Here is a 24,449-nt window from a genome sequence, read left to right as displayed (position 1 = left end):
TTCAGTTCAAAAAAGTAGTACATTCAGTTCAAAAAAGTAGTACCTTCGAAGAAAAAGTAATACCTTCGCAGGTGTTTAAAAAACATGGTACCTGAACACCAAAAAGTAGTACCTTCAGTTCAAAAAAGTAGTACCTTCGAAGAAAAAGTAGTACCTTCGCGGAAGGGTATTTTAGGCACCACAATTTCTAAACAGTAAAAAACCATGTGCCACCTTAGCAATCCATTTTAGAGAAATATGGAACTTTGACTCAGCCTCTAAGTAAATATGAAACTTTGACTCCATTTATATGTAATTTTCCCTTATTTTTATTTATTTTTATTTTTATTTTCCATCATTCACACAGTTAAAAATGTGTGAAGAAGACAAATTTATCCCACAATTTTTTAATACTTTATATTCCAAAATATCAACAATTTAAAATGACTAATTTGCCCACCGAATCTCCTTGGAGAAGACATTAGGTTCAAGTAGCAATGGCAACACTCACAAGAAGATGTGATTGATATTTTGAAATTACTAATATCCTTGAGTGGCAAGTTACATGAAACTACATGTACAAGAATAACAATGAAGATAGATTGATATGCCGGCCGAGCAACTGGATCGGTAGGGCTTATCTGGGCAACTGGATTGCTTGGGCATAAGCCCTACCGGCGTCGAATCGATGTTGAAGATCATGGGTTGATTTGATCCATGGTTACATAGACACCGTGAGAGTTTGAAAAGTTTGTTGGCACAAAACTCCATGCTGTTTTAGTATCGGAAAATGAACAAAATGTCCTTTGACTTCTCAACAACCACTAGTAAAATGATCCAGACTAATGCCAAAATCATACCACAACCGCTGTCACAGCACCAACCACACACGTACCACCACAACCAAGACGAACCCATCACAACCACCACACCCACCCACACACCACCAAGCCGAACCCACCACAACCACCGCCACACCCACACACACCACCAAGACAAATCCATTCTCGCTCTATAGCAACAGCGCCACCACCGACACCAAGACGAACCCATTCTCGCTCAAGGTTGGACTCGCCCAAATGACAACACAACCGTCGCTCGACGCCATCGATTCCGACAACTGGGTTGAGTGAATCAGTCGCGACGGTGGCTCATCTAAGGGCAACGGCTTCTATTCGACGACGGCGGCGATCGAGACGTCCTCGACGCGTTGACGCTTTAGATCGGGTATCGAATCGGCGATTCCTTGAGACGGCTCGCCGTTGGGGACGTCGGCTAGCGAATGACTCACCATCGCCCCCACCACCCGACCGCACATCTTCACAGTAGGCATAAAGGCATCGTCATCGCCCCTGTTCTTCCTCCAAAAAGATGAGATGAGAATTGGTGTCGGTGAGGTGGTGGTGTTAAAGGGCTGAGAGAGATGAGATGAGAGTTTGGTGTCGGTGAGGTGGTGGTGGTATGGCAGAGGCTGCGTTTATTGGACTGCATAATGGTGGGGTATTATCGTCAATTAACATTATTTTGTATTGGTCGGCATAATGGTGGGGTTATTATCGTTAATTAACATTATTGATTTTTTGTAAATACTATAATTGAATTATATAATAGGGAACAATTATAGCATTTGAAACCTCTAGTACAATTTATTCTAAAAAAATAAATTCTTTAGTAAGAAATTAACGTAACTATTTATTTTAACTCTAATTAAAATAAAATTAAAAAAACAAATAAAAATACATTTCAAGTTATCGAAAATGAGATGTTATTAAATTAGTGTGTTAGATGAATTTTGAAATGTCACTTTTTATATTTATTAATTTAATTTTTAATAAATAAATAAATAAAATGACACAAACCTAATAAAACTATTCGTATAAGTAATCTAAAATTTCTACTCTGTGGAAATAATCAAGCTGAAATTCCAAAATTATTCTTTGACATCTCTTGACCCCCGATTTTTACTGCATTATTCACTACTTGTACCTTTAGTTCAAATTAATTAATTACTGTAAATTTTTTTTTTTTTTTTTTTTGGGACTCGAATTGGAGCTTAATAGCAGGTCCGTACCCCCTTCGAAGAAAACCCTAAATCATTCTTTACAGAAAAAAAGGACTAAAGTCTGAAATTTGAGAAACAGTAGAGACTCCTCTTTCATCGTTACAGAGTTTCAGATACACAGTGTGTGTAAAACAAACACACATATATATTATATTCAGAAAGATAGCGACTTTTACAGCGAGAAGATAGAGAGATGGTAGGAGGTGAGGGGAGAGAAGGGGATTGGGAGTGCAGTGGATGTGGGAACAGAAACTACGCCTTCAGATCATTCTGCAACAGGTGTAAGCAGCCTCGCCTTCTCGTCGACATCAAAACCCCTGCTGATTCTAAATGGCTCCCTCGTATTGGCGATTGGATCTGCACCGGTAAACAAACAATCCTTTCTCTGTGTGTGTGCGTGTGTATATATATATATGTGCCAATGCAATTAGCTAGTTTTGAGAGTTATAATTGCAGTACTTGGTTGGATCGATGATAGGGATGTAATGATTAGGGTTTGATTTTTTTTTTTTGGACCTGTTACGCTTGCTAATTTGAGTGTTGGTGTGGAAATTTCTACCTTAATATTTTCGTGTTGAGATATTTAGGGTTTAAAAGGTTGAAACTTGTTACACTTGTTTTGGTACAAATCCTTCATTGCAGGAAGAGTACGCCTCTTGCCAAAGCATTTTCTGGTTGTTTTACTTTTTTTGGGAGTGGGTTTGAATTGCTTCTCTTAGTTCTTACTAGCCTTTTCAGCTGTTTATATGCCCACAGCATATCTGTGCATAATAACTGGATTCTGATTGCTCTCTTAAGGGTTTTGGGTGGTTGGGAAAAGGAAATGATGAGTCGATGACCAATTATTTACTGTAATTTATTCGTGTACTAAGTTCAAAATTCTAGAAGTTCCCTGAAAACAACAAGTGTGGAACCTAAGTAACACTCATGAAGACCTAATGCTTCTACTAACTTGATATTCTGTTGAGAAAAGGCGGAATTTTATTTGTTACTTGTAACAATGTAAGTGAATAAAGATCATAATCTCATGTTGGGCAATTAAAAAGAACCTAAGAAGCACACACCATCCTAGTCGATTATCTCTAATGCGATTTCTACCAACTTATGAGTTTATTCACTTATAACTCAATTCTTTCTTATCTTACGGGGCATTCATCTCAAACTCCGTATGTCAGTCACACGATTCACACTACTTTATAATATGTTTTTTAAACTGTCCAACAATCGATTCCATAAAGTATGGCTACTAGTTAGTTTAATAATTTTTATATCAAATTTACCTATCAGTTCTAAAGGTATTTGTCATCTCACAACATGCTAGAAAGCCCTATACCACTTAAGCCAATCATGCTTTAGTTTTATGAGTAACTCCATTTTAAACCCAACCCCACCCCCCCCCCCCCCCCCCCCCCCCCCCCCCAACAAAAAAAAAAAAAAAAAATGAATAGTGGATTTAGATAATGAAACTTTTCACTTTTTGATCTATCGATGCTCAACCTTCATTGCCTTCCCATTTATATTCCTAGTTCTGCAAAAGTTACAACCAATTGTTCAATTTCATTCCTATATAATTTAAACCATTTCGACTCTAGGGCTTTTCTCAAAAGCTCTGATTTAGTATTTATCATTGCTTTAATTCCATCAATTAAAATAATATCATTAACAATATAGTATACGGCAAATGCTATGGAATCTAGTTAGCTTCTCAAATTTTTAAAATTTTGAATACAATATTAGTGTGTTTACTATGTTGAAATTCAATTGTTGACGCTCTTTTTCTATTAATGTAGCTTGCTTCTTTATCACCATGTCCTTGTCAAGTTGAGATTAGGAACTTGTCGTCAATTAGGTTGAGTGTGTGTGTGTGTGCATGTGCATGTCTAATTTGGTCTGAAATGGGTTAATTGGTGTGCGTATGCTTGGCTTCCTTTTCCTCTCAATGGCTGCATTGTGGATTTTGTGTGTGTGGGGCAATGCATCAATAGGTTGCACTAACAACAATTATGCGTCACGAGAAAAGTGCAAAAAGTGTGGGCAGCCAAAGGAGTTAGCAGCAATGCCAGCAATTGCAATACCTGGAGCTTCTCTTCCAACTCATCCACATTATTTTGCCAGGGCAAATGGAGGACCAGAACAAAATATGAATATCAGATTGTTAGGCAATGGAATTCTCCAGCAGTCACTTCCTTTGAACCCTAACTGGTCCTTAGGAGGAGCTGATAAATACGGACTTCAACCAGCTTCTACTTGGCCTGTCAGTGAGAATCAAAGTTTTGGATTCGCATATTCAAACCAAGCAAATCAGAATCTTATGGTTCCGAAAGGATGGCGCAATGGTGACTGGATTTGCAACTGTGGCTTCCACAACTATTCTTCTCGTGCACAGGTATGCCCTTGCCATGTGAACAATCTTTCCCGACTGATAGCAAGTTGTTTGATTCCAAAAAAAATAAAATAAAATAATTTCTTTTGAAGGATAATGTATATGATTTGGCTTCTGCTTTATTTGCAGTGCAAAAAATGCAATGCTTCTATGCCTCCAGGTACATCCTCTTCTTCCATAAGCGTGACGATCACATATTTTGTGTACTAGTATTATGTTTATTGCTTGAAAATAAAAACTCACAAGGGTTTTGTCTTCAACTTTTAGTGTACAGGCTCATCCAGAGGTTATAACTTTCATTATAGGTTTTTTTTTTTTTTTTTTTTTTTTTTTTTTTTTTGTTTTTTTTGTGATAAAAGATTGATGTTTTAACTTTCATCATAGTTGCTAGAGAATCTTTTTAGTTTTGTGACGAAATATCCTTTCTTTCAGAGTTTGATTTGATTTCAGTTTATTTTAAATAACAGAGTTGTGCTCACTCTTTATGGTTTGAAATAGGGCAGAACAAGAGTTTTTGGAACATTTTTTAAGGGTATCTTGACGAAAAAAAAGATCAGCCATTATGTAACGTCTAATACTGTTTTACAATGGCTAATACGGTTTTATAATGGCTTTCACTGCCATTGAGACCAAAAACAAGGCTTAACTCCCAAAATTGCTTTATTTTTCCTCCAATACAGAAGTTTATTTTTTTTTTTTTCGAGAGCATGGTTGCCTGGTTATTTTAGGTCTCAAACTTGTTCAGGTAAAACTGTTTGGTTCCAAATTGTATTCATTCAAACATAATAGTGGTAAAAACCATACAAGACTATTTTACTGTCTAGTTTTTCCTTTTGGAGTGCTAGACACGAATTTTTTATATCTGATACTCATGTCTACAAGATGCTGTTTGGTTGCTAAGGCCTAAGGCAAAGCATGAGAAGGACCAAACCTAGAATTTTCACACCCAGCTTCTTCAATATGTAAGAACTGATTAAACAAACATGTTCATTTACTTCAGAGCATTGATGGAAGGATAAGTAGTTGCACTGATCTTCCAACTTGAAAACTCAAGCCTGCCCATCCTGATTTCCAATTTCATTTCCTCTTACTTTCCGTCAGACCTTTATTAAGCCTAAATAGCAGTCAAGTTAGGTCTTTTTCATGGTGGCATCTTTGCATCGATGTGAGATGCCTCTTTCAAGGCCGATGCATGTTTGCAGCTGCTTTGCTGGTGACAATTCTGTTAGAGTGATCCTTTTTCTAATTTTTGTAGCATTAAGAAACATGAATTTTAGTGAGGGGTAAAAATAAGGTTTGTTAAAAGAAGTGCATTGCCCGTTGTATGTTCCACCTATGCAGGGTATTGGATTTGAAGACTAAATACCAACCTAATTATTTTGTCTCTATTTAAAACAAAGTGACTTTTTTTTTTTTACTTGAATTTTGAACATGATGTTTCACTGTCCTACCTTTTACTGTATAGTAAAATGACGGTTTACATTTTGTAAGTACCCTATTTATTCCTGCTCATATGATGTGTTTTTCATAGGATTACAACGATGACTTTACTACGTCACAAAATAGTTATTTACACTGTACTACCAACCATGCTCCATGCTGGTTCCTGTCTACTCCTGCATGTATAACATTTTAGGATGCCAAGAGTGGGAGTGAGGGAGAGCATCTACAATGAGTCATCCCAGCTTTTACCTGTCTACTTTTTTTTTTTTTTTTTGAATTAATTGACTATAACTAGAATGAGTACCAAAACCAGGACCGTAACTGATCTGTTACTTGTCTTTTCCTTTCTGGGTATTCTAGCACTTGGTACAAAGAGATTAGCATCTGAAGAACTTGTCCATGATTGGGATAACAAGAGGCTGAATGCTGGACATGTAAGAACCATTTCCTGATATGGCCTTCTAAGCTTACCTTTTCGTTGTTGCAACAGTTGTTTGATGTTTGATAGACTTCTCTTCCTCTTTTATTTTTATTTTTAGTATTATTATTATTATTTTTCCTGAATATGCAGACACATGGACTGCAACAATCATACCCTGGATTTGAGCAAACGGCAGGTTCTGGTGGTGCCAATCAAACAAACGGAGTGTATACCCCTTTTCCTAGTGGAACCTCATCAGCAGCTCCAAATATTCAATTCAACCTGCAGTTGCCACATCAAGTGACAATGCCTACTCTATTTGGGAAAGGGTAAATTGGATTGTGTTGTCCTTTATTTATTTATTTTCTTCCATTCTTTATATGAACTCTAACTGCAACTCAGTTGACCCAACTTGACATTGGAATGGACTTGGAATTTCTTTTGTTGCTTGGGTTGAAAATGTTCTACCCAACCTAACTGCTAGTTGGGCTTTTGGACAAAAGTGTCAGGCAACCCCCACCCCAACCTATTTTAGTACTATTGTTAAGCTATTAATTGATACATGATGATTATTTGGTTGTTTAAATATTTAGATTGTTAGGAAGTTTGTGAAATGTTTTTAGTTTGGAAGTCCAGGGCATGATTTTCTTTTCTTATTTTTAAAATTGTTAATTTTTTTTTTTTTTTTGATAAGTAAAATGTATTAGAAAGTGTTCAAGAGGGGAACGCATCCCAAGAGCTGTACAAGAACTAAGAATAAAAAAAGAAAGCCTAAGGATCCAAAGATCCCAAGAAGTCCAAAAGCTCCTCAACAGAGGAACAATCTCTCCCCATACCCCAACTAAAAAGAGAACAAATAATAGAATACTTAAGAGCCCCAATGGATAACTCCTCCCCAACAAAGGATCTTCTATTGCGTTCTTTCAAGGGACACCACCAAATGCAAAGGGGAGTCGCCCTTCAGAAATCGCGAACTCGAGCCCCCACCCTTTGTCCCCTCTATATATCAATAAGACCCTGTGAAGTCCGAGGCATGACCCACTGAACGCCAAAAAGACCCAACATAAGACTCCAACAGTCATGGGCCACTGGGTAGTACAAGAGAAGGTGATCCACAGACTCTCCATGAGCTAAAAAAAAAACAAAAGGTTGGGTTAGGTCGGTCTCAGGATTAGATTGAGGTTTCTATACAATGGGTTGAACTTTCAACTTGTCCCTAACAGGAAATATATTTATTTCATACAAATTATATGGGTTAGATTTGAAGAATGTTTAATAATTTGATGATGTCCAGCTGGTTTAATTTTCTTTTCGTATTTGTGTTAAGTGTCCAACTTTTGCAGCATATTAAAGCAAAATAATCTGCATGTGTGTTTATGATAAATATTGCTTTTGTGAAGTCCTCATTTTCATTGTGAATATTATAGGTGTACAAAGAGTTGGCGATTTCCAAATTATGTTTGATAGCTTAACACAACTAAATTTAGATCTCTCCTCTATTTTAGTACTAGTTTGATAACATGCACAATTAACTGAAATTATTAGAGCAGAATGACGGAACAAGATTCATGTAGGCAACGTAAATGTTGGGAAAAAGCTTTGTTGAGTTGCGTTGAACTGAGTACATGCACACACACACACACATAACACATGTATGAATGATAATGAGTCTCTATATGAAACACCCACCATTTATGTTATGATCAATGCTGTCATGATAAGAACTGTAATGCTCTCTCTTGTGATGACTTAGTAGAGCAAAGCAATGGCGTGATGGGGATTGGATGTGTACGAATTGCAACAATCACAATTATGCATCTCGATCAGAATGTAATAGGTCAGTATTTTAAAAAACAAACTTAATCCCTAATGATGTGTTACTTGCTGCAACATTTTGTGAGTTTGCAAATCATATTTATTTGGGCACTTGTATTTATGCAATCCCTAATTATCTGTTACTTCTTGCAACATTTTGCGAGTTTGCAAATCATCTTTAATTGGGCACTTGTATTTCTGCCCAATGAGAACTACATGATCAGCAAATAATCTGAATAAGTCCACTTTTCCTGATAGCATTTTTATGGCATTTATATGCTATTAGAATTTTAAAAAATTCCAATGGTCAGGCATCGTTTGTTCTTTAGTAATGTCACTGGGTTGTACTCTACCTAGTAGTGTGGTCAAATAGAAAGGGGTCATCCTGGTGCTGGTCCGCAAAAGTGGGATGTGGAAGGGTTGGAGAAGCTTGTGGTCTTTGGGTTGCAAAATTGCTTTTTTGATGCTCAAGCACGTGTCCTCATGCTTTTGAGCCAAAGCTTTTATCATTGCGTCATATAATGATACGTAGCAAATATATAACCCGATTTATGCAGTCATGATCTCTCAAGCGAAGAGTTGGAAAACAGATTAGGTAACTTAACAACTGAGTGCTGATGTTCGAATAATTGTCTTTCATAGGTGCAAGACTCAGAGAGATGGACTCGTTCAACCAGTCAGTGTTGCATAGCCATAAACTCATGAAGGCTTTTATATCATTGTAACGTCAGGTGGTGCTTGTTTAGATTTCACTTTGCTCTTTCCATTATGTATCATGCTGCTGGCAGATTGAAGATTGTTACAGATTTCATTTGCTCCCTAGTAATTATATAAGACGGTGGCCATGATCCTCGAGTCCCAAGAGTGTAATTGCCTGCTTGGGTTTAATTTTGTTCTAATATGAGCTGCCTTTTTATCTGGAGTCTATGCAGGTTTTTTCCCCCTTTAGTGATCAATAAAATTGTGCTTGTTTTATTTCTATCAGTATTAATGTTGTTATTATTACATTTGGTGGAAAGCTGATGAAGCAAAGATGAATTCAGGATATCTATGGATGAGTGGAGAGATTAGTTTCAGTCTTCTTGTTCTTATCTACAACTAATGTGACATGCAAAAAATGTCCTTATTCATAGATTTCTAATGTCTCTTGAATTGCAGGGTGTTAAGAGAGGAATAATTAGAGGGCTGATCACAAGCTGTCATGCAACCAAATTCAGTTTTTTTCTTTTTGGTTGTATGACAGCTTGTGAATTGTCATGCAAACAAATTCAGTGTTTTTTTTTGGTTGTATGACAGCTTGTGAATTGTCGGACTGGACCAGCTAATAATTTCCTACGTCACACAAGCTCCGTATTAACTACACAACTCTAGTGTGGAGCATTTATGTGAAGTTGACAATTTTACTCAATTTTAAGTGTAGTAGTGTTTTTTTTTTTTCTTTTTCGAAGTGATATTCAAATTGTATTATGAAATATATATATATATATATATATATTACGTGTGTATTTATGTTTGGAATCGAGATCTAACAATTAGGTTGTTGAGAAAATAATAAACCGTATAGAACTTTACTCATTGTGCTGATCACATTGTGCTAGCTCTGATCAGCCAGCAAGTGACGCCAAGAAAGAGACCTATGGTGTGCGTATAAATTGGCCAACAAAGGAGATAAATCGTAGCTTTGTTCGATAAGACGCAACTTGGAGCAAATTTCTATTGTTTAGCAGAGAAAAGAGGAAGCCATTCTGATGTCGGAAAGGAGATTTTTCCCTTCTCGAACCCATGAACTTCTGGCAATAATGGAACAGCCAAGATTTTTTAAATGTAGTTCCATCGTTATTTATTTTATATAAATGAGCTGGGATAAATAAATTCACTCAACTATTTCATTTTTTTCCGATCAATTAAACAAAAGAAAGAATTGACATCATCTCCCTTTGGAAAAAATTTATTTCATCCTTCCTCTTCCTATATGTATATTTATTTATTTATTTTAAAATTTTCCATCCCTTTTTCCCTGCCAAGAGAGTGGTCGTCAATTTGAGACGATGGGAAATGGCCCCATGGCCTTTGGGGCATTAACCCATAACATCGATTTTGCCCTCAAGTAGATATATGAGGTTAATTACACAAAGCTATAATTATGTATATATATATATGTATGTATGTATCTATCTATCTATGGACGTTATTTCTGGAACAAAATTGTCCAAAGCTTGCAAATAAGGCCCTATTAGTTGCCTTTAATATTAATTGCATAAAAGTTTCTTAAATTATAGAAATTTGTATGTACCCCTTAAATAAGGGGGCAATATACAAATACTTATATTTAGAGGGTGTTTTATCCAATTAATTTTAAATAAAAATTGTGACTATCAATACCCTTGATTATGGATTCCAATACTGGAATCTTCACTCTTCACCCAAATGGACTGATCCAAGTAATTGGACTGTACATTTAGGGCAATCTTTTTTGTTTTTTTTCTATTCCGGAAGGTCATTTAGGGCAATCTCCTTTAAGTGCAAACTTCACCCCCAATTGGATTGGTCCAAAAACTTTGACTAAGTCCATTTTCTACATAACACGACATTCACACCCATAGTAATTGCTTTCCAAATTTCTGTTTGATGGTTTTATAACTAAGAATAAAATTAATGAATAAAATTAAGTAATAGAGCAACTAATTTTATTTTATTTAAACCTATCACTTTAAACTAATTTTATTTAACTTTAGTCACTAATATTTAATTCTTACTATGAAAAATAATTAGCAAATTAATAAGGCTTGAACGGACTCTCACACAAATGATGCTCTCCACCACTCCCACACGTGAGAGAGTTCAAAATTTCAATCTTTTAATGTTGTGTTTGGTAGGAAGGAAGGAAGATGTGTAGAGATAAAATATGAAGGAATGAACAAATTTTTATCATTAGGTAGAAATGATACAAAGAAATAAGGAAAAATAGGAAGGATGCTCCTTTACAAATTTTCATTTACCAAAAAAGGAGGAGAAGAAAGGAAGGAAGACAAGTGGACTATTATAAAAATTATAAATTAAATACAATCCTAAATTAAATAGTTTTTAAATAAATTGAAACGGGAATTGACACGGTATTAAATACAATTAATACTAAGTGTATTACTGTTAAAACTTCTCCTCCAGAAGCTTCCTTATCCAAAACATTGGTGAAACCTGCAATTGAAGTTCAAGGCTTCAATCTGACACATCCTAAGAAGAATGAAGAATTTCTTACTCTTCTTACTCAGAAAATTCAAGGCCTCAAAATTCAGACTTTATCCCATGATGAATCTGAAATTGGTTCTGATTCTGAGAATGTGTTACCTCATATTGAGGTATTTCAAAATGATTTCACTCAGATGCCTGAGTTAAACCGAATTGTCTATGATAAGAATATCCACTCTAATACAGCCCCTGCTCCGAATAGATATTATTATCCCAGACCCACACCTCAAGATATCTTGTATGAAGAAGATTATAATGGTAAAAACAATAAAAACTTTCTCTTTCATTCCCTTTTAACGAAGTAAATTATGAATTTATTCTTTATTTTTTCTTCTATTCAACCAAATAAAAAGAATAAAAAGAAGAAAATACGCAATCTCAAATGTCTCATTCGTCGCTTATTTTTTCCCTTCTATCCAAATTTTTTTCTTTCCTAGTTTCCTTATTAAAATAATAAAATAAATACAGTAAAAAAAAAATTCCTAGTTTCAGTATCCCTTTGGCGTCCAGGTTGGGCTGGGAGACCTCATTTAAATTCCTTTCTATCAGTATTAATGTTGTTAATATTACATTTGGTGGAAAGCTGATGAAGCAAAGATGAATTCAGGATTTATGTGGATGAGTGGAGAGATTAGTTTCAGTCTTCTTGTTCTTATCTACCACTAATGTGACATGCAAAAAATGCCCTTATTCATAGATTTCTAATGTCTCTTGAATTGCAGGGTGTTAGAGAGGAATTATTAAATGGTACGGATTGCATGCTGATCACAAGCTGTCATGCAATCATATTTTTTTTTAGTTGTATGACAGCTTGTGAATTGCCGGAACCACATGGCCCCAGAACATTTAATAATTTCTACGTCATACAAGTTCTGTGTTAACTACACAATCCCTTGAATATGAAGGAGGGAGAAGGGTTCTCATGTTGGTGATGATCCGCGTGATGGACCAACCAGACTCTTTGCCTTCATGCCATAATACTGTTTGATAAAATTTAAAATTAAGTACAGAATTTCTAGTGTGTAACATTTAAGTGAAGTTGACAATTTTACTCAATTTAAGTGTAGCTTATTATTATTATTTTTAAAAGTGATATTTAAATTGTATTATCAAATCTAATTATATATATATATATATATATATATATATATATATATATATATTACGTGCGTATTTATGTTTGGAATCCAGATCTAACAATTAGGTTGTTGAGAAAATAATAAACCGTATAGAACTTTACTCATTGTGCTAACTCTGATCAGCCAGCAAGTGACGCCATGAAAGAGACCTATGTTGTGCAGATAAATTGGCCAACAAAGGAGATAAATCCTAGCTTTGTTCCATGCCTTTCTTCTGTTAACCTTTGAACTCTGATAAGACGCAACTTGGAGTAAATTTCTATTGTTTAGCAGAGAAGAGAGAAAGGATGGATAATCTCCAACATTCTTGCCATTCCGAGGTTGGAAAGGAGATATTTTCCCCTTTCGAACCTGTGAGCTTATGGTAATAATGAAATAGCCAACATCCCCAATACGTAAGTGAACGTAAGGTCTGCAAGAGTGATTATTTATGATTTTGAGCATTGCATCAGAAATTCGGCATATAGCCAACGATATGCATTTAAGCATACAAAAAATAACTTTGCAGCAATAACAAGATGAAAATATATTATGATATTTGGCGTAGAGGCTCTCCTTGATGATATGGTCACGAAAAGACTCCTTTGAAGATGTCACTATTCAGTTGATATGAAGAAGAATTGCCCGAAATGATGCAACGTGCAAAATGACGGCAAAAAAATCAACAATTTTTGTATCACACTTTGATAATGCTCTGAACACATGAATATAACTGGTCCAGCCATTAAGACTTACATCGACTACACACAAAATTCAAAGGACTACATCACTTTTTATTATAAACTCTCTTAATCGTTTTTACAAATACTCACCTTTATTTATAGGTGAGTTAGAAAGCAATTGTAAAAGTATTCTTTCTTTGCAATAATATGATTATATAGAAAAAATTTCAAATAAAATCAAAACACAAATATGGTAACAATCAAAACTCGTTACTCAAGTACAGTAACTTTTAACATATCTACACATCCAAAGGCATGCCAAACCATCCGTATCATCCAAAGACACAATGCATTGTTGATATATGACACAAAAGCACCTGTCTTGTCCCATTTCTGAGGCATTGCTTGAATGTGACCATGTTTGGATTTGGCGTAGTAAGGACCTCATGGGCCTGATCACATATACTGTTATCCAAAGCCCACTCCAAAACAGTCAAAGAAGAGTGGTTCATTTGGCAACTCAACAACAATTGGGCTTTTCTTTGGGGAGACCCAAATGTAGGGATGCTACACCGGCCATATGTACTTTCAAGCAGCAAGCTTGGGCTAAAAACGTGGCCCAACAAATCCCTAAATTTATGTAAAATCCAAAATCAGCCATTAACTCGATATTTTATGTATAATCCAAAATCAGTAAGCCTGACTTACTTAGACCAAATTTAGCCCAAAAAATTTGAAATTTGAGCTTTTAAACTCACAAATCGGGCTCAAATTGGGTTGAATTTTCTCAAAACTAGGGTGCAACTTAGGTTGGGTAACCCGAACCTAACCTGAGCCTAGCCCGATTTTTCATGGATTTGGGCAATCATTTTTACAATTAGGTTTGGGCTTGGTTTGAAAAATCTAAATTCGAATTTAATTAGGGTTGGGTTCGGGTTAAAGTGCTAGCAACCCGAGCCAACCCGAACCCGAATTCTAATATTATTTTCATATATATTTTTACTTTAAAATACATTATATATGATATTTAAACTATGATTATTATTTTTTTTCTTTTCAATTTCTTTTGTTAAATCTTAACTTATTGTATGTTAATATTTAGGAGAATTAGTTTTCTAAAAATTTGTTTGCAATATATTAAAAATTTACAAAAAGTCTTTAAACTTTTTCTTGTTTAAGAGTAATTTAATCTAAAACTAATTCAAGATCATATTAAATTTTCGATGTAAAGATTAGCCATATGAGTAACCCGAATTAATCCGAAATTTAAGCCGAAGTTGCAAGCCTGAATTTAAAAGTAAAAGGAAGGGTTGGGTTTGAGTTGACTAGTTAGGTTGAGGAGAGGGTTCTAGTTGAGCTTGGGTTTAGCATTTCATATGGTGGGTTGGGTTCAAGTTATACCTTAAACCCGCCCGAATTATAGTCCTACTCAAAACCCATGCATATTCGAGTTGGGCTCGAGCTCAACCTGAACCCAACCCAAAATAAAAAAATAAAAAACTTAAGAAATATATATATATATATATATATATATATATATATATATATATAGTTTGCCCTTTTCTCTCCTCTCTCTTCCTTCTCTCTCTCTCTCTTTTTTTCTTTTTCCCTTCATTTTTTTCTTCTTACAGGTGAAGGTTCCAAAACAACTAAAAAAGAATAATGTTCACAATTTTTTTTTTTTTTTTTTAATATCCCAAAATAAATATGTTACAATTAAAAAGTCAAAGTACCATTATTCTAAAAAAAATTTTAAAATTATAATCTTAAAAAGTTAGATTTTAATAAAGGGATAATTATTTATTTATTTTTTTAATAGAGAGGGGGTAGAAAATTTGCATCAGTTCCTAGCAATTCGGTCAAACTTTAAAATTCAATATATGTGCATTAATGATTGATAATTTGAATATCAATATCTTCCAGAGATACAATGATACCTTAAACTTTTTTAACTTTTTGTTCTTTTTCAAAGTATATAATTGACTTCTTGAAATTGTAGTCCCAAAAAAATTAGTTTGAATTTTGAATAGATTTTCTTATATTTCTAATTATATGTTATCAAAATTCCTTTTTTTTTTTCTCTTCTTTTTTGTTTGGTAGGTGTCAAATATAGAATTAAATATTTTTTCAACTTCAAATTAAAGGTTCCAAGAAAACCACTGATCGGTCACCAGTGCAACCGTGAGTAGCATGTGAGCGAAAAAAATTAACTGAGCTGAGGGTGATATTGCCATTAGAAAATATTACGTCTTTTATTAAAAACATATTCCAATTCCATCAATATATTTGAAAAATGATAAACGATCAAATTCATATTATTAGTAGGGTTGGGCCAGCCCTACTTAGAACCGTCTACCGGACCACCACCGATTCTCTGACTTCTTGGTTGGAGAAAACGCCGCCAGCGATCGAACGGACGACCCGTTCCTCCGGAGCTACAACGCCACCGACATGAGAATCGCGGCGGAATTTCTCTCCAATTGGCTTCCTTTTCTCTCCAGAGGTCTCTGTGGCCGCTGCACTCCAAGCAGATATAATCCTTCTTCCTCTGAACGTTATTAAACCGGATGTACTCTCTTTGATCTCTTGACAACTCCAGCTTCGGCCTGTCCTTAGCAGCCACTATCACCTGACAGCGCATGCCTCGAACCCTCGCAGATCGCATTCGATCCCTTGATACAGGTACTAAAATCCCTATTTTAACACACTGTTCGTCGTTAATTGATATTAATGTTCAAGACAAATGTATATGTATATATATATATATTGGTTTTGTTTAATTTATGATTTGCCTCTGAATATTAGGGTTTGGTTTGTATTATGGGTTTTTTATGTTTCGTTTTGTTCTGTTTTGTTCGTGATTCGTCCCCTATTGTTAGGGTTTTTTTTAGAAATTAACGGTTTTGTCGAGTGCTTATTTAATGTGATTGGAAAATTTGGTTGTGTGTTTGTTGAGATAATTGTAGATGCTGCCGAGGATGTGGAAATCTCGAACAAAGAAGAGAAAATTGGGATTTTGAGTTCAAATAATGTGGATTTGAATGAGATTCCTGACATTCGGGACAATTGTGACTTGAATTCCCTGGGGAGTTGGAAGGATGGGGCTGATAGGAATGATACGGTATACGGCAGATACAAATTTGATGGGAAGTTGGAAAGATTGGGCGAATGGGTGGTTGGACCCTGTTGGTGAATCCACCTCGACCAGCGGAATGACAGGCTCCCCATCACCTGTTGAAAGCCCGAGAGCAAAAATGTCATGGGCTGATATGGTGCAGGAAGATGAGCTTGAGGCAGAGGAAGAGAATGAATCAAATGGGCATGTGATGTCAGCAGAGGTGATAATGGCAGCCAAGGACAGGTCGAAGCCGGAGTTGTCAAGAGATCAAAGAGAGTACATCCGGTTTAATAACGTTCGGTGGAAGAAGGATTTTATCTCTTTGGAGAGACTTGAAGGAAAAATTCTTAACATTCTTGATGGGCTGGAACTCCACACATGGTTTTCAGTGCTGTGGAGGATAGTTGACTTTGTGTATTTGCTTGGGAAAGAATGGGGAATTGAAAGGTTAGTCTATTCAGTCCACCACTAGTCCATAAAACTTTGTGCAGTGCTTGTGATAATGCTTTAATTTTTTTTTCTCTTACTTTCCTCTTTACTGTATTTAATTGTTTGTTGTCATTAGGTCATGGTTCTTTGGGTTAAAGATTAGACAAGGTTTTTGTACATTGAATGATGACCATTTATCATGTTCTGATAGCCAGTTCACCCCACATATGGAAAGTCAAACCCATGTTTTTTCATTTATCATTTGTGTAAAAGCTAATTTCAAGGATTATTGGAACTTGTTGTATGAGTGATGGCGAAATCTATTTACATAGAGGCTGGACATGAGAAATCCTGATTGCAATTTCTTTATAATTGCCATAAAAATTAGAATGGTAGGAAAAATCACGAAAAAATCTTGTAGAGGTTCTTCATTCTTAAATAACAAGAGCAGCAATTTGTTGAATCATTGTTCATGATGGTTTATGAGACTCAACATGCATCGACATGATTTTTTGTTAAATTAACTCTATTTTTCATTTTTCCACTGCTCTAGGTTATTGGTCCTTGTATTAGCTCTATTTTTCTATCTTTACAATGCTCCCTAGGTCATCAGTTACCTTCTAATATGCTGTATGCTGTATGCTGTATGCTGTATGTCAAGGGAATTCAAGCAAAAGTCGGGGTTTCTTGTGGGTGTCAAGTAATTGTATTATTTGTAGATCCTGTAGAGCTTGTTTTATCTCGTTGTATTGCGCTTCATGGGGTCTATGGCTTTCAGCCTTTTGCTTAACTAGAGATCCTTAACTATTTGATCATTCCATTCCAAAATCTATATGCATTAAATAATTGGATTCTTTGTTCTATTTTTAATTCTGGTTCTTTCTTTTTTTATTTTTAAATGCATTCCAGTATTAATTTTGATAGATATGGGTTGCTCCACTGCTCTCATATAAGCTTGCAGTTTCTTACTAGGGTCATAAGTTGAAAATTAAATGAAATTATAAATTTATTATTTGTCTGACATCTACAAAAAGTTTATTTTTCTTCTTTTTGGCATGGTACGAATTTTGAAATTGTAGTCCCAAAAAAATTTGTTTGAATTTTGAATAAATTTTCTTATATTTCTAATTATATGTTATCAAAATTATTTTTTTTCTCTTCTTTTTTTGGTAGTGTCAAATATAAAATTAAATATTTTTTTCAATTTCAAATTAAAGGTTTCAAGAAAACCACTTGTCGGTCACTGGTGGAACCGTGGGTGAAAAAAATCATGAGCGGAGGGTAAAAATCGTGAAGATTGTGAACCCTAGGTGGGGGTGATATTGCCATTAGAAAATACTACGTCGTTTTGCAATATCATATTTTCATGTCCTTTCACCTTTATTTATTTATTTAAGAGAGTAAATATGTAATTTCAGATTTATTAACTGCAGACAAACACCTTAAGGCACCGGAGTTAATTAAATTTAATGTTGTAATATGTAATTAGGTAATTTTCCTTAAATACATATTCTAATTCCATCAATATATTTGAAAAATGATAAAAAATCAAATTCATGTTATTAGTCCATCACTGTTTTAAAAACTTTGACCGTGTGAGACCCGCCCAAAATATTGGTGTTTAAAAAATAAAATTTTCTTAAAAAATTTGATGTTTACAAAAATGGAAAAGGAAAATGCAATTTGCATATTTGTAAAAGCGAAAAAAAGAAAAAAAGAAAAAGAAAAAGAGAGACCCGTGAAACCCGCCCAACCCAGCCCAATTTTGGACATAACCCATTTTGGGTAGAATTCGGGCTTGCCCAACCCAACCCAACCCGAATTTAGGTTGAGCCTTTGAGGTTGGGTTGGGCCAGCCCAACTTGCAACCCTACTCAGAACTATCTTGCTTTGCGTCTTCTCCACGCATCATCATTATATAGGAGGGGAAGTTCAGAGTTTGTTCCTTCCATTCTCTGTAATCTACCTAACCACCACCGATTCTTTGACTTATGCAATGAACGGCCAGCGAACTCGAACGGACGACCTGTTCCTCCTGAGCTACAACGCCACCGACCTGCGAATCGCATCGGAATTTCTCTCCAATTGGCTTCCTTTCCTCTCTAGAGATCTTTGTGCTGCACTCGAACCCTCTCAGATAGCATTCAATCCCTTGATCCAGGTACAAAAAGCCCTCTTTTTATGTATCACACACACACACACTGTTCTTTAATTGATATTAATGTCCATGACAAATATATATATATATATTGGTTTTGTTTAATTTATGATTTGCCTATGAATATTAGGGTTTGGTTTGTATTAGGGGTTTTTTTATGTTTCGTTTTGGTTCTGTTTTCTTCATAATTCGACCCCTATTGTTAGGGTTTCGGCTGGTATTCAATTTTTAGAAATTAACGGTTTTGTTGAGTGCTTTTGTAATCTGATTGGAAAATTTGGTTGTGTGTTGTTGGGATAATTGTAGAAGTTGCCGACGATTTGGAAATCTTGAACAAAGAAGAGAGAGTTGGATTTTGAGTTCAAATAATGTGGATTTGAATGAGATTAGTGACGATCAGGACAATTGTGACTCCAATTCCCTGGGGAGTTAAAAGGATGGGGCAGATATGAATGATACAGCAGATACAAATTTGCTGGGAAGTTGGAAAGATGGGGGCGAATGGGTGGTTGGACCCTGTTGGTGAGTCCACCTTGACAAGCGGAATGACAGGCTCCCCATCACATGTTGAAAGCCGGAGAGCAAAAAGTCGTGGGCTGAGATGGTGCAGGAAGATGAGCTTGAGGCAGAGGAAGAGAATGAATCAAATGGGCATGCACTATCAGGAGAGGTGATAATGGCAGCTAAGGATAGGCCGAAGCTGGAGTTGTCAAGAGATCAAAGAGAGTACATCCGGTTTAATAACGTTCAGAGGAAGAAGGATTATATCTGCTTGGAGAGAGTTGAAGGGAGAATTGTTAACATTCTTGATGGGCTGGAGCTCCTCACGGGGGTTTTCAGTGCTGTGGAGCAGAAGAGGATAGTTGACTTTGTGTATTTGCTTGAGGAGAAGGTAAAGAATGGGGAATTGAAAGGTTAGTCCACCACTAGTCCATAAAACTTTGTGCAGTGCTTGTCATAATGCTTTAATTTTTTTTTCTCTTACTTTACTCTTTACTGTATTTAATTGTTTGTTGTCATTAGAATCATGTTTTTTTGGGTTAAAGATTAGACAAGGTTTTTGTACATCGAATGATGACCATTTATCATGTTTTGATAGCCAATTCCCCTCCATATATGGAAAGTCAAACCCATGTTTTTTCATTTATCATTTGTGTAAAAGCTAATTTCAAGGATTATTGGAACTTGTTGTATGAGTCGTGGCGAAGCCTAGTTACATGGAGGCTGGACATGAGAACATCCTGATTGCAATTTTTTTATAACTGCCATAAGCATTAGAATGGTAGGAAAAATCACGAGAAAATCTTGTAGAGGTTCTTCATTCTTAAATAACAACAGCATCAATTTGTTGAGTCATTGTTCATGATGGTTTATGTGCGTTAACTTGCACTGAGGTTAAATTAACTCTATTTTTCATTTTTCCACTGCCCTAGGTTATTGGTTCTTGTATTAGCTCTATTTTGCTATCTTTACAATGCTCCCTAGGTCATCAGTTACCTTCTAGTATGCTGTATGCTGTATGTCAAGGGAATTCAAGCAAAACTAAGGGTTTCTTGTGGGTGTCAAGTAATTGTATTATTTGTATATCCTGTAGAGCTAGTTCTATCTCATTGTATTGCTTCATGGTATCTCTGACTTTCAACCTTTTGGTTAACTAGAGATCCTTAACTACTTGATCATTCCATTCCATAATCTATATGCAATAAATAATTGGATTCTTTGTTCTATTTTTAATTCTAGTTCGTTCTTTATTTATTTTTAAATGCATTCCGGTATTAATTTTGATAGATACGGGTAGCTTCACTGCTCTCATATAAGCTTGCAGTTTCTTACAAGCGTCATAAGTTGAAAAATAAATGAAATTATGACATCTACAAAAAGTTTATTTTTCTTCTTTTTGGCATGGTACGAATTTTCGTCCTAGTTGACTCTATTAGTATAGCTGTTTGATCTTGGGGAACTGCTTCGAGATTTTAAACTGGGTTTTCTATGGCATTATAACTTAGGGCAATGTCCATCAGAAAATAACAATAATAGAAAACAGAACATATAATATAGAATACGGTTTTTAATATTGGCCATAACATTACATGAAGGCATTTGGCGATACTATCACTTACAATAACATTGTCCTACTAAAATTCACAGCTCTAAAAGTTGTAACAGGCTGTTACATGCAGTTAATATAATTTATTTGATATATTAAATAATCAAACTAAATTGCATGACTACTGTAGTTTTAATTATTTGAAATGTCAATTCACAAAAACTCTTATTCTTTTTATTTTTTTATTTATTTTTTATAACCTAAAATGAAAATTTCATTCACAAAGAGAGACTGAAAGAGGACTTGTATGATTCTCTCTTCCCATTTCTGTCTTGAAGAAAGAATGACAGGGTAAAAGAGAAATATCAATGACTAACGTCGAGGAGAGGAACTATATATGTTTTGTAAAAATATTGCAAAGAGGCTTTATGAGAGAAAGATGATAAGCAATAAAAAGGAAGTGTTCAAGGTCCATTTTTGTTTGTTTGTTTGAATTGGGTGCGCTTTTACAATTTTGAAAAAATTATATATTAAAACTAAAATATGACTTTCCTAATATGCACATAGAAACTTGAGGTTATTTTCCAGGCTACCGAGTCATGAGTAGGTTCTACACAACTTGCTCTTAACAGGCACCATTTGTTTTTCTTTAAAGATGACCCGAGGATTCAAAATTTGTTTGTATTCTACAACGATTACACACTTATTTTCCCCATTGGAAATTCCATTTCTCAATACATACATATATATATATTTTAAAATATTTCAAATTACAAAATGTTTGTGGTATTAGGTCCTATCTGAGGTCCCCGATAGGTTTTGGTATTTTTACTAACTCGATATTGACAAGGCTCATTCACAAAAGTACCCGTTCTATCAGGATCAGCCCAATACAACTGGAGGCCTTAGGAGAACTGTTTAAAGTTCCGATGAAAATTTTAAGATCCCTTTAATTTCCAGTGAAACAACTTTGAACCTTGAAAAGTTAAAACAACGAATTTTGAGTTTCTTACCAGTTTAGGTTATGTTTCAAAGTATCTGGTTCAAACACGACATTGTTACCGGGGTGAAGTTATAGCATTGCCAAAATGCCATTTGGTGATTATTTTTCATTTTTAGACATTTTTTTTCTTTTTCTGGTTTGCCTTTGACAATTTTAAGAAATCTTCAGATACCAGCCTTGTGTGATGTATGATTTTTGAGGAATGAAAAGTTAGGTTTTGACAACAATCGCACAAATTGTTAGCAAAAAGAAGTTTAGAAGAAAAAAAGGGTAATACAAGTTGGACAAATTCTATAATAATAAAGAAAAGTACTAGAAAAAGATGTAATTGAAGTAGAATATAGAAATCTAAGAATTGGAAGAGTTTACTTTTTAAATTCAAAATATTTATGGATCCACACCAAGGAATTGAAGCATATCAGATGAAAAACTACATTGGGAGCAATATGAAATCTGATTGGGCCTTTTTTTATTGGGGCCCTAGGCAATTGTCTAGTGCTTGAGCCTCCTCTGCTTGCTACTAGGAGAGACAATGAATGATTGATTGTTATGCTAGTTTTATTAGTTTTCTCTTTTTTTACTGGGCCCCTCTGTTCAGGTGGGGCCCTAGGCATTTGCCTAGTGCTTGAGCTTCCTCTGCGTGCTATTTGGAAAGAGAATGAATGAATGATTGTTATGCTTGTTTTATTAGTTTTCTTGATTAAGATTTATTCATTTATTTAAATTTTTATATGAATATCTGTCTGAGAAAATGAACTCAAATAATATAGTACATGTATTTAAAAATGTGCAATACTGCTAATTCTACTCCATTATAATCTTTATTTCCACAAATGTGTTCTTTTGCTAAATTGAAGTATCCATAGCATGTTTGACTTGTTTCCTCGGCGTGTATGTTATAAGTTTCTTTTGAAAAAAACTGTAGACGTTTTCTAGATGTGTATGCCATGTATCTAGGAGTGTGGAAATGTTGTCTCCGGCATGATGCTAGAGAGACATGGCCTAGCCTCTTACAAATAACCGTCTGTCCGTCATGTTATGCTACATTAAGTAATTAAGCCTGTGTGTCGGATGCCTATCTGGGTATTTTGTACTTGAGAGTCTTCAAACTGTGACCACAAGAGAAAATGGCACTTTCCAAAATTTGAATGTGAACTGGTCCGATTTCTGTACTCCTTATTGGGTAAAATTTTTCATCTGATTTGTTGGTTAATTAGATGATTAAGAATGTAATTTATTGTTGCTTTGCATATTAAGAGATGAATGTGCCTGGCTAACGTGGCCGTGGATTCTATACACATCCGCGTGTAGAATTTTAAAATTTAATTATCTAGATATTATTTTGGTTCTCCCTAGAAAGGGTGCTTTTCTTTCATTTTTGTTGTTGTTCTTCCATGAACTGGTTGAGAAGCGTCTATGTTTATGCTATGGCATTTATCTACTTGTATTGCTTTTGCAGCGCGCACATATACTGCACCAGAAAAGTGGATGAGGGGCGAGGGGCAAGGGGCGTGTAACCATCCAATTTGGTTGCTGGGGTTGTATGACGCCTTGTGAATTGCCGGTACTACATGGTCCTGACCATCTAATAATTTTTTCGCTAAACAAGCTCCGTGTTAACTACACAATCCCTGAACATGAAGGAGAGAGAAGGGTTCTCCCACTGGTGATGATGATGATCCGCAGGAGAATCCTTAATACTGTTTGATAAAATTTAAAATTAAGTACAGAATTTCAAGTATGTAACATTTAAGTGAAATTGACAATTTTACTCAATTTTAAGTGAAGCTTATTATTATTATTTTTTTAAAGTGATATTTAAATTGTATTATCAAATATATATATATTTTACGTGGAGATCTAACAATTAGGTTGTTGAGAAAATAACCATATAGAACTTTACTCATTGTGCTATGGTGTGCAGATAAATTGGCCAACAAAGGAGATAAATCCCAGCTTTGTTCCTTGCCTTTCTTCTACTAACCTTTGATAATCTCAACATTCTTGCCATTCCTAGGTCGGAAAGGAGATTTTTTCCCTTTTTGAACTCCCTTTTCGAACCCGTGAACTTCCGGTAAAAATGGAATAGCCAACATTCGTGCCTCATATATAGTAAAAGTATTGTTATTAAATAAATTTACTCACCTATTTCTTTTCTTTTCCGATTAATTAAACTAAAAAAAGGAATTGACATCACCCCTTGGGAAAAAATTTAGGTCATCCTTCGTATTCCATTATATATATATATATATTTAAATTTTCCATCCCTTTTTTATCTTCCCAAGAGAGTGGTCATCAATTTAAGCTGATGAGAAATGAGAGAAATTATTAGATGGTCCTGAACTGTTAACACTTGGTGAACTAGTTAAATACCGACTCTCAGATTGAGAAAATGACCCCACAAGAGTATATTAATAAATTACAAAGTTTCATGATCGAAGGGTTTTAATTGAATTAGTTTACTAAGTTTCAAATAAATTGGGACCATCTAATAATTTCTCAAAAAAATAGCTGGCGTTTGTGGCATTAACCCATACCATCAAT

General features: G+C 35.0%; 1 protein-coding gene and 1 pseudogene across 2 annotated transcripts; both read left to right on the top strand.

The window, feature by feature from the left end:
• The first annotated feature begins 1,871 nt into the window (after nt 1-1,871).
• LOC132266604 (RNA-binding protein involved in heterochromatin assembly dri1-like) lies at nt 1,872-9,087 on the top strand. Of its 2 annotated transcripts, none has more exons than XM_059767528.1 (7): nt 1,872-2,406; nt 4,027-4,427; nt 4,554-4,584; nt 6,228-6,301; nt 6,439-6,617; nt 8,042-8,125; nt 8,746-9,087. In XM_059767528.1, the coding sequence occupies exons 1-7, from the start codon at nt 2,235-2,237 to the stop codon at nt 8,792-8,794; spliced, it is 990 nt and encodes a 329-aa protein (XP_059623511.1). In that variant the 5' UTR covers nt 1,872-2,234; the 3' UTR covers nt 8,795-9,087. The 2 variants fall into 2 exon arrangements, with proteins under 2 accessions (XP_059623511.1, XP_059623512.1); XM_059767529.1 differs by having other exon boundaries at nt 2,015-2,406; nt 8,045-8,125.
• A 6,346-nt stretch (nt 9,088-15,433) lies between these two features.
• Nucleotides 15,434-23,706, top strand: LOC132266603 (RNA demethylase ALKBH9B-like; annotated as a pseudogene).
• The last annotated feature ends 743 nt before the right edge of the window (nt 23,707-24,449 follow it).

This window comes from Cornus florida, unplaced genomic scaffold (genome assembly GCF_030987335.1).
Source record: "Cornus florida cultivar Cherokee Brave unplaced genomic scaffold, ASM3098733v1 CherokeeBrave_3.0.0_Hap2_Chr07, whole genome shotgun sequence".
Lineage (NCBI taxonomy): Eukaryota > Viridiplantae > Streptophyta > Magnoliopsida > Cornales > Cornaceae > Cornus > Cornus florida.
Note: the sequence above shows the minus strand (reverse complement) of the source record. Positions and strands in the feature narration are given on the sequence as shown.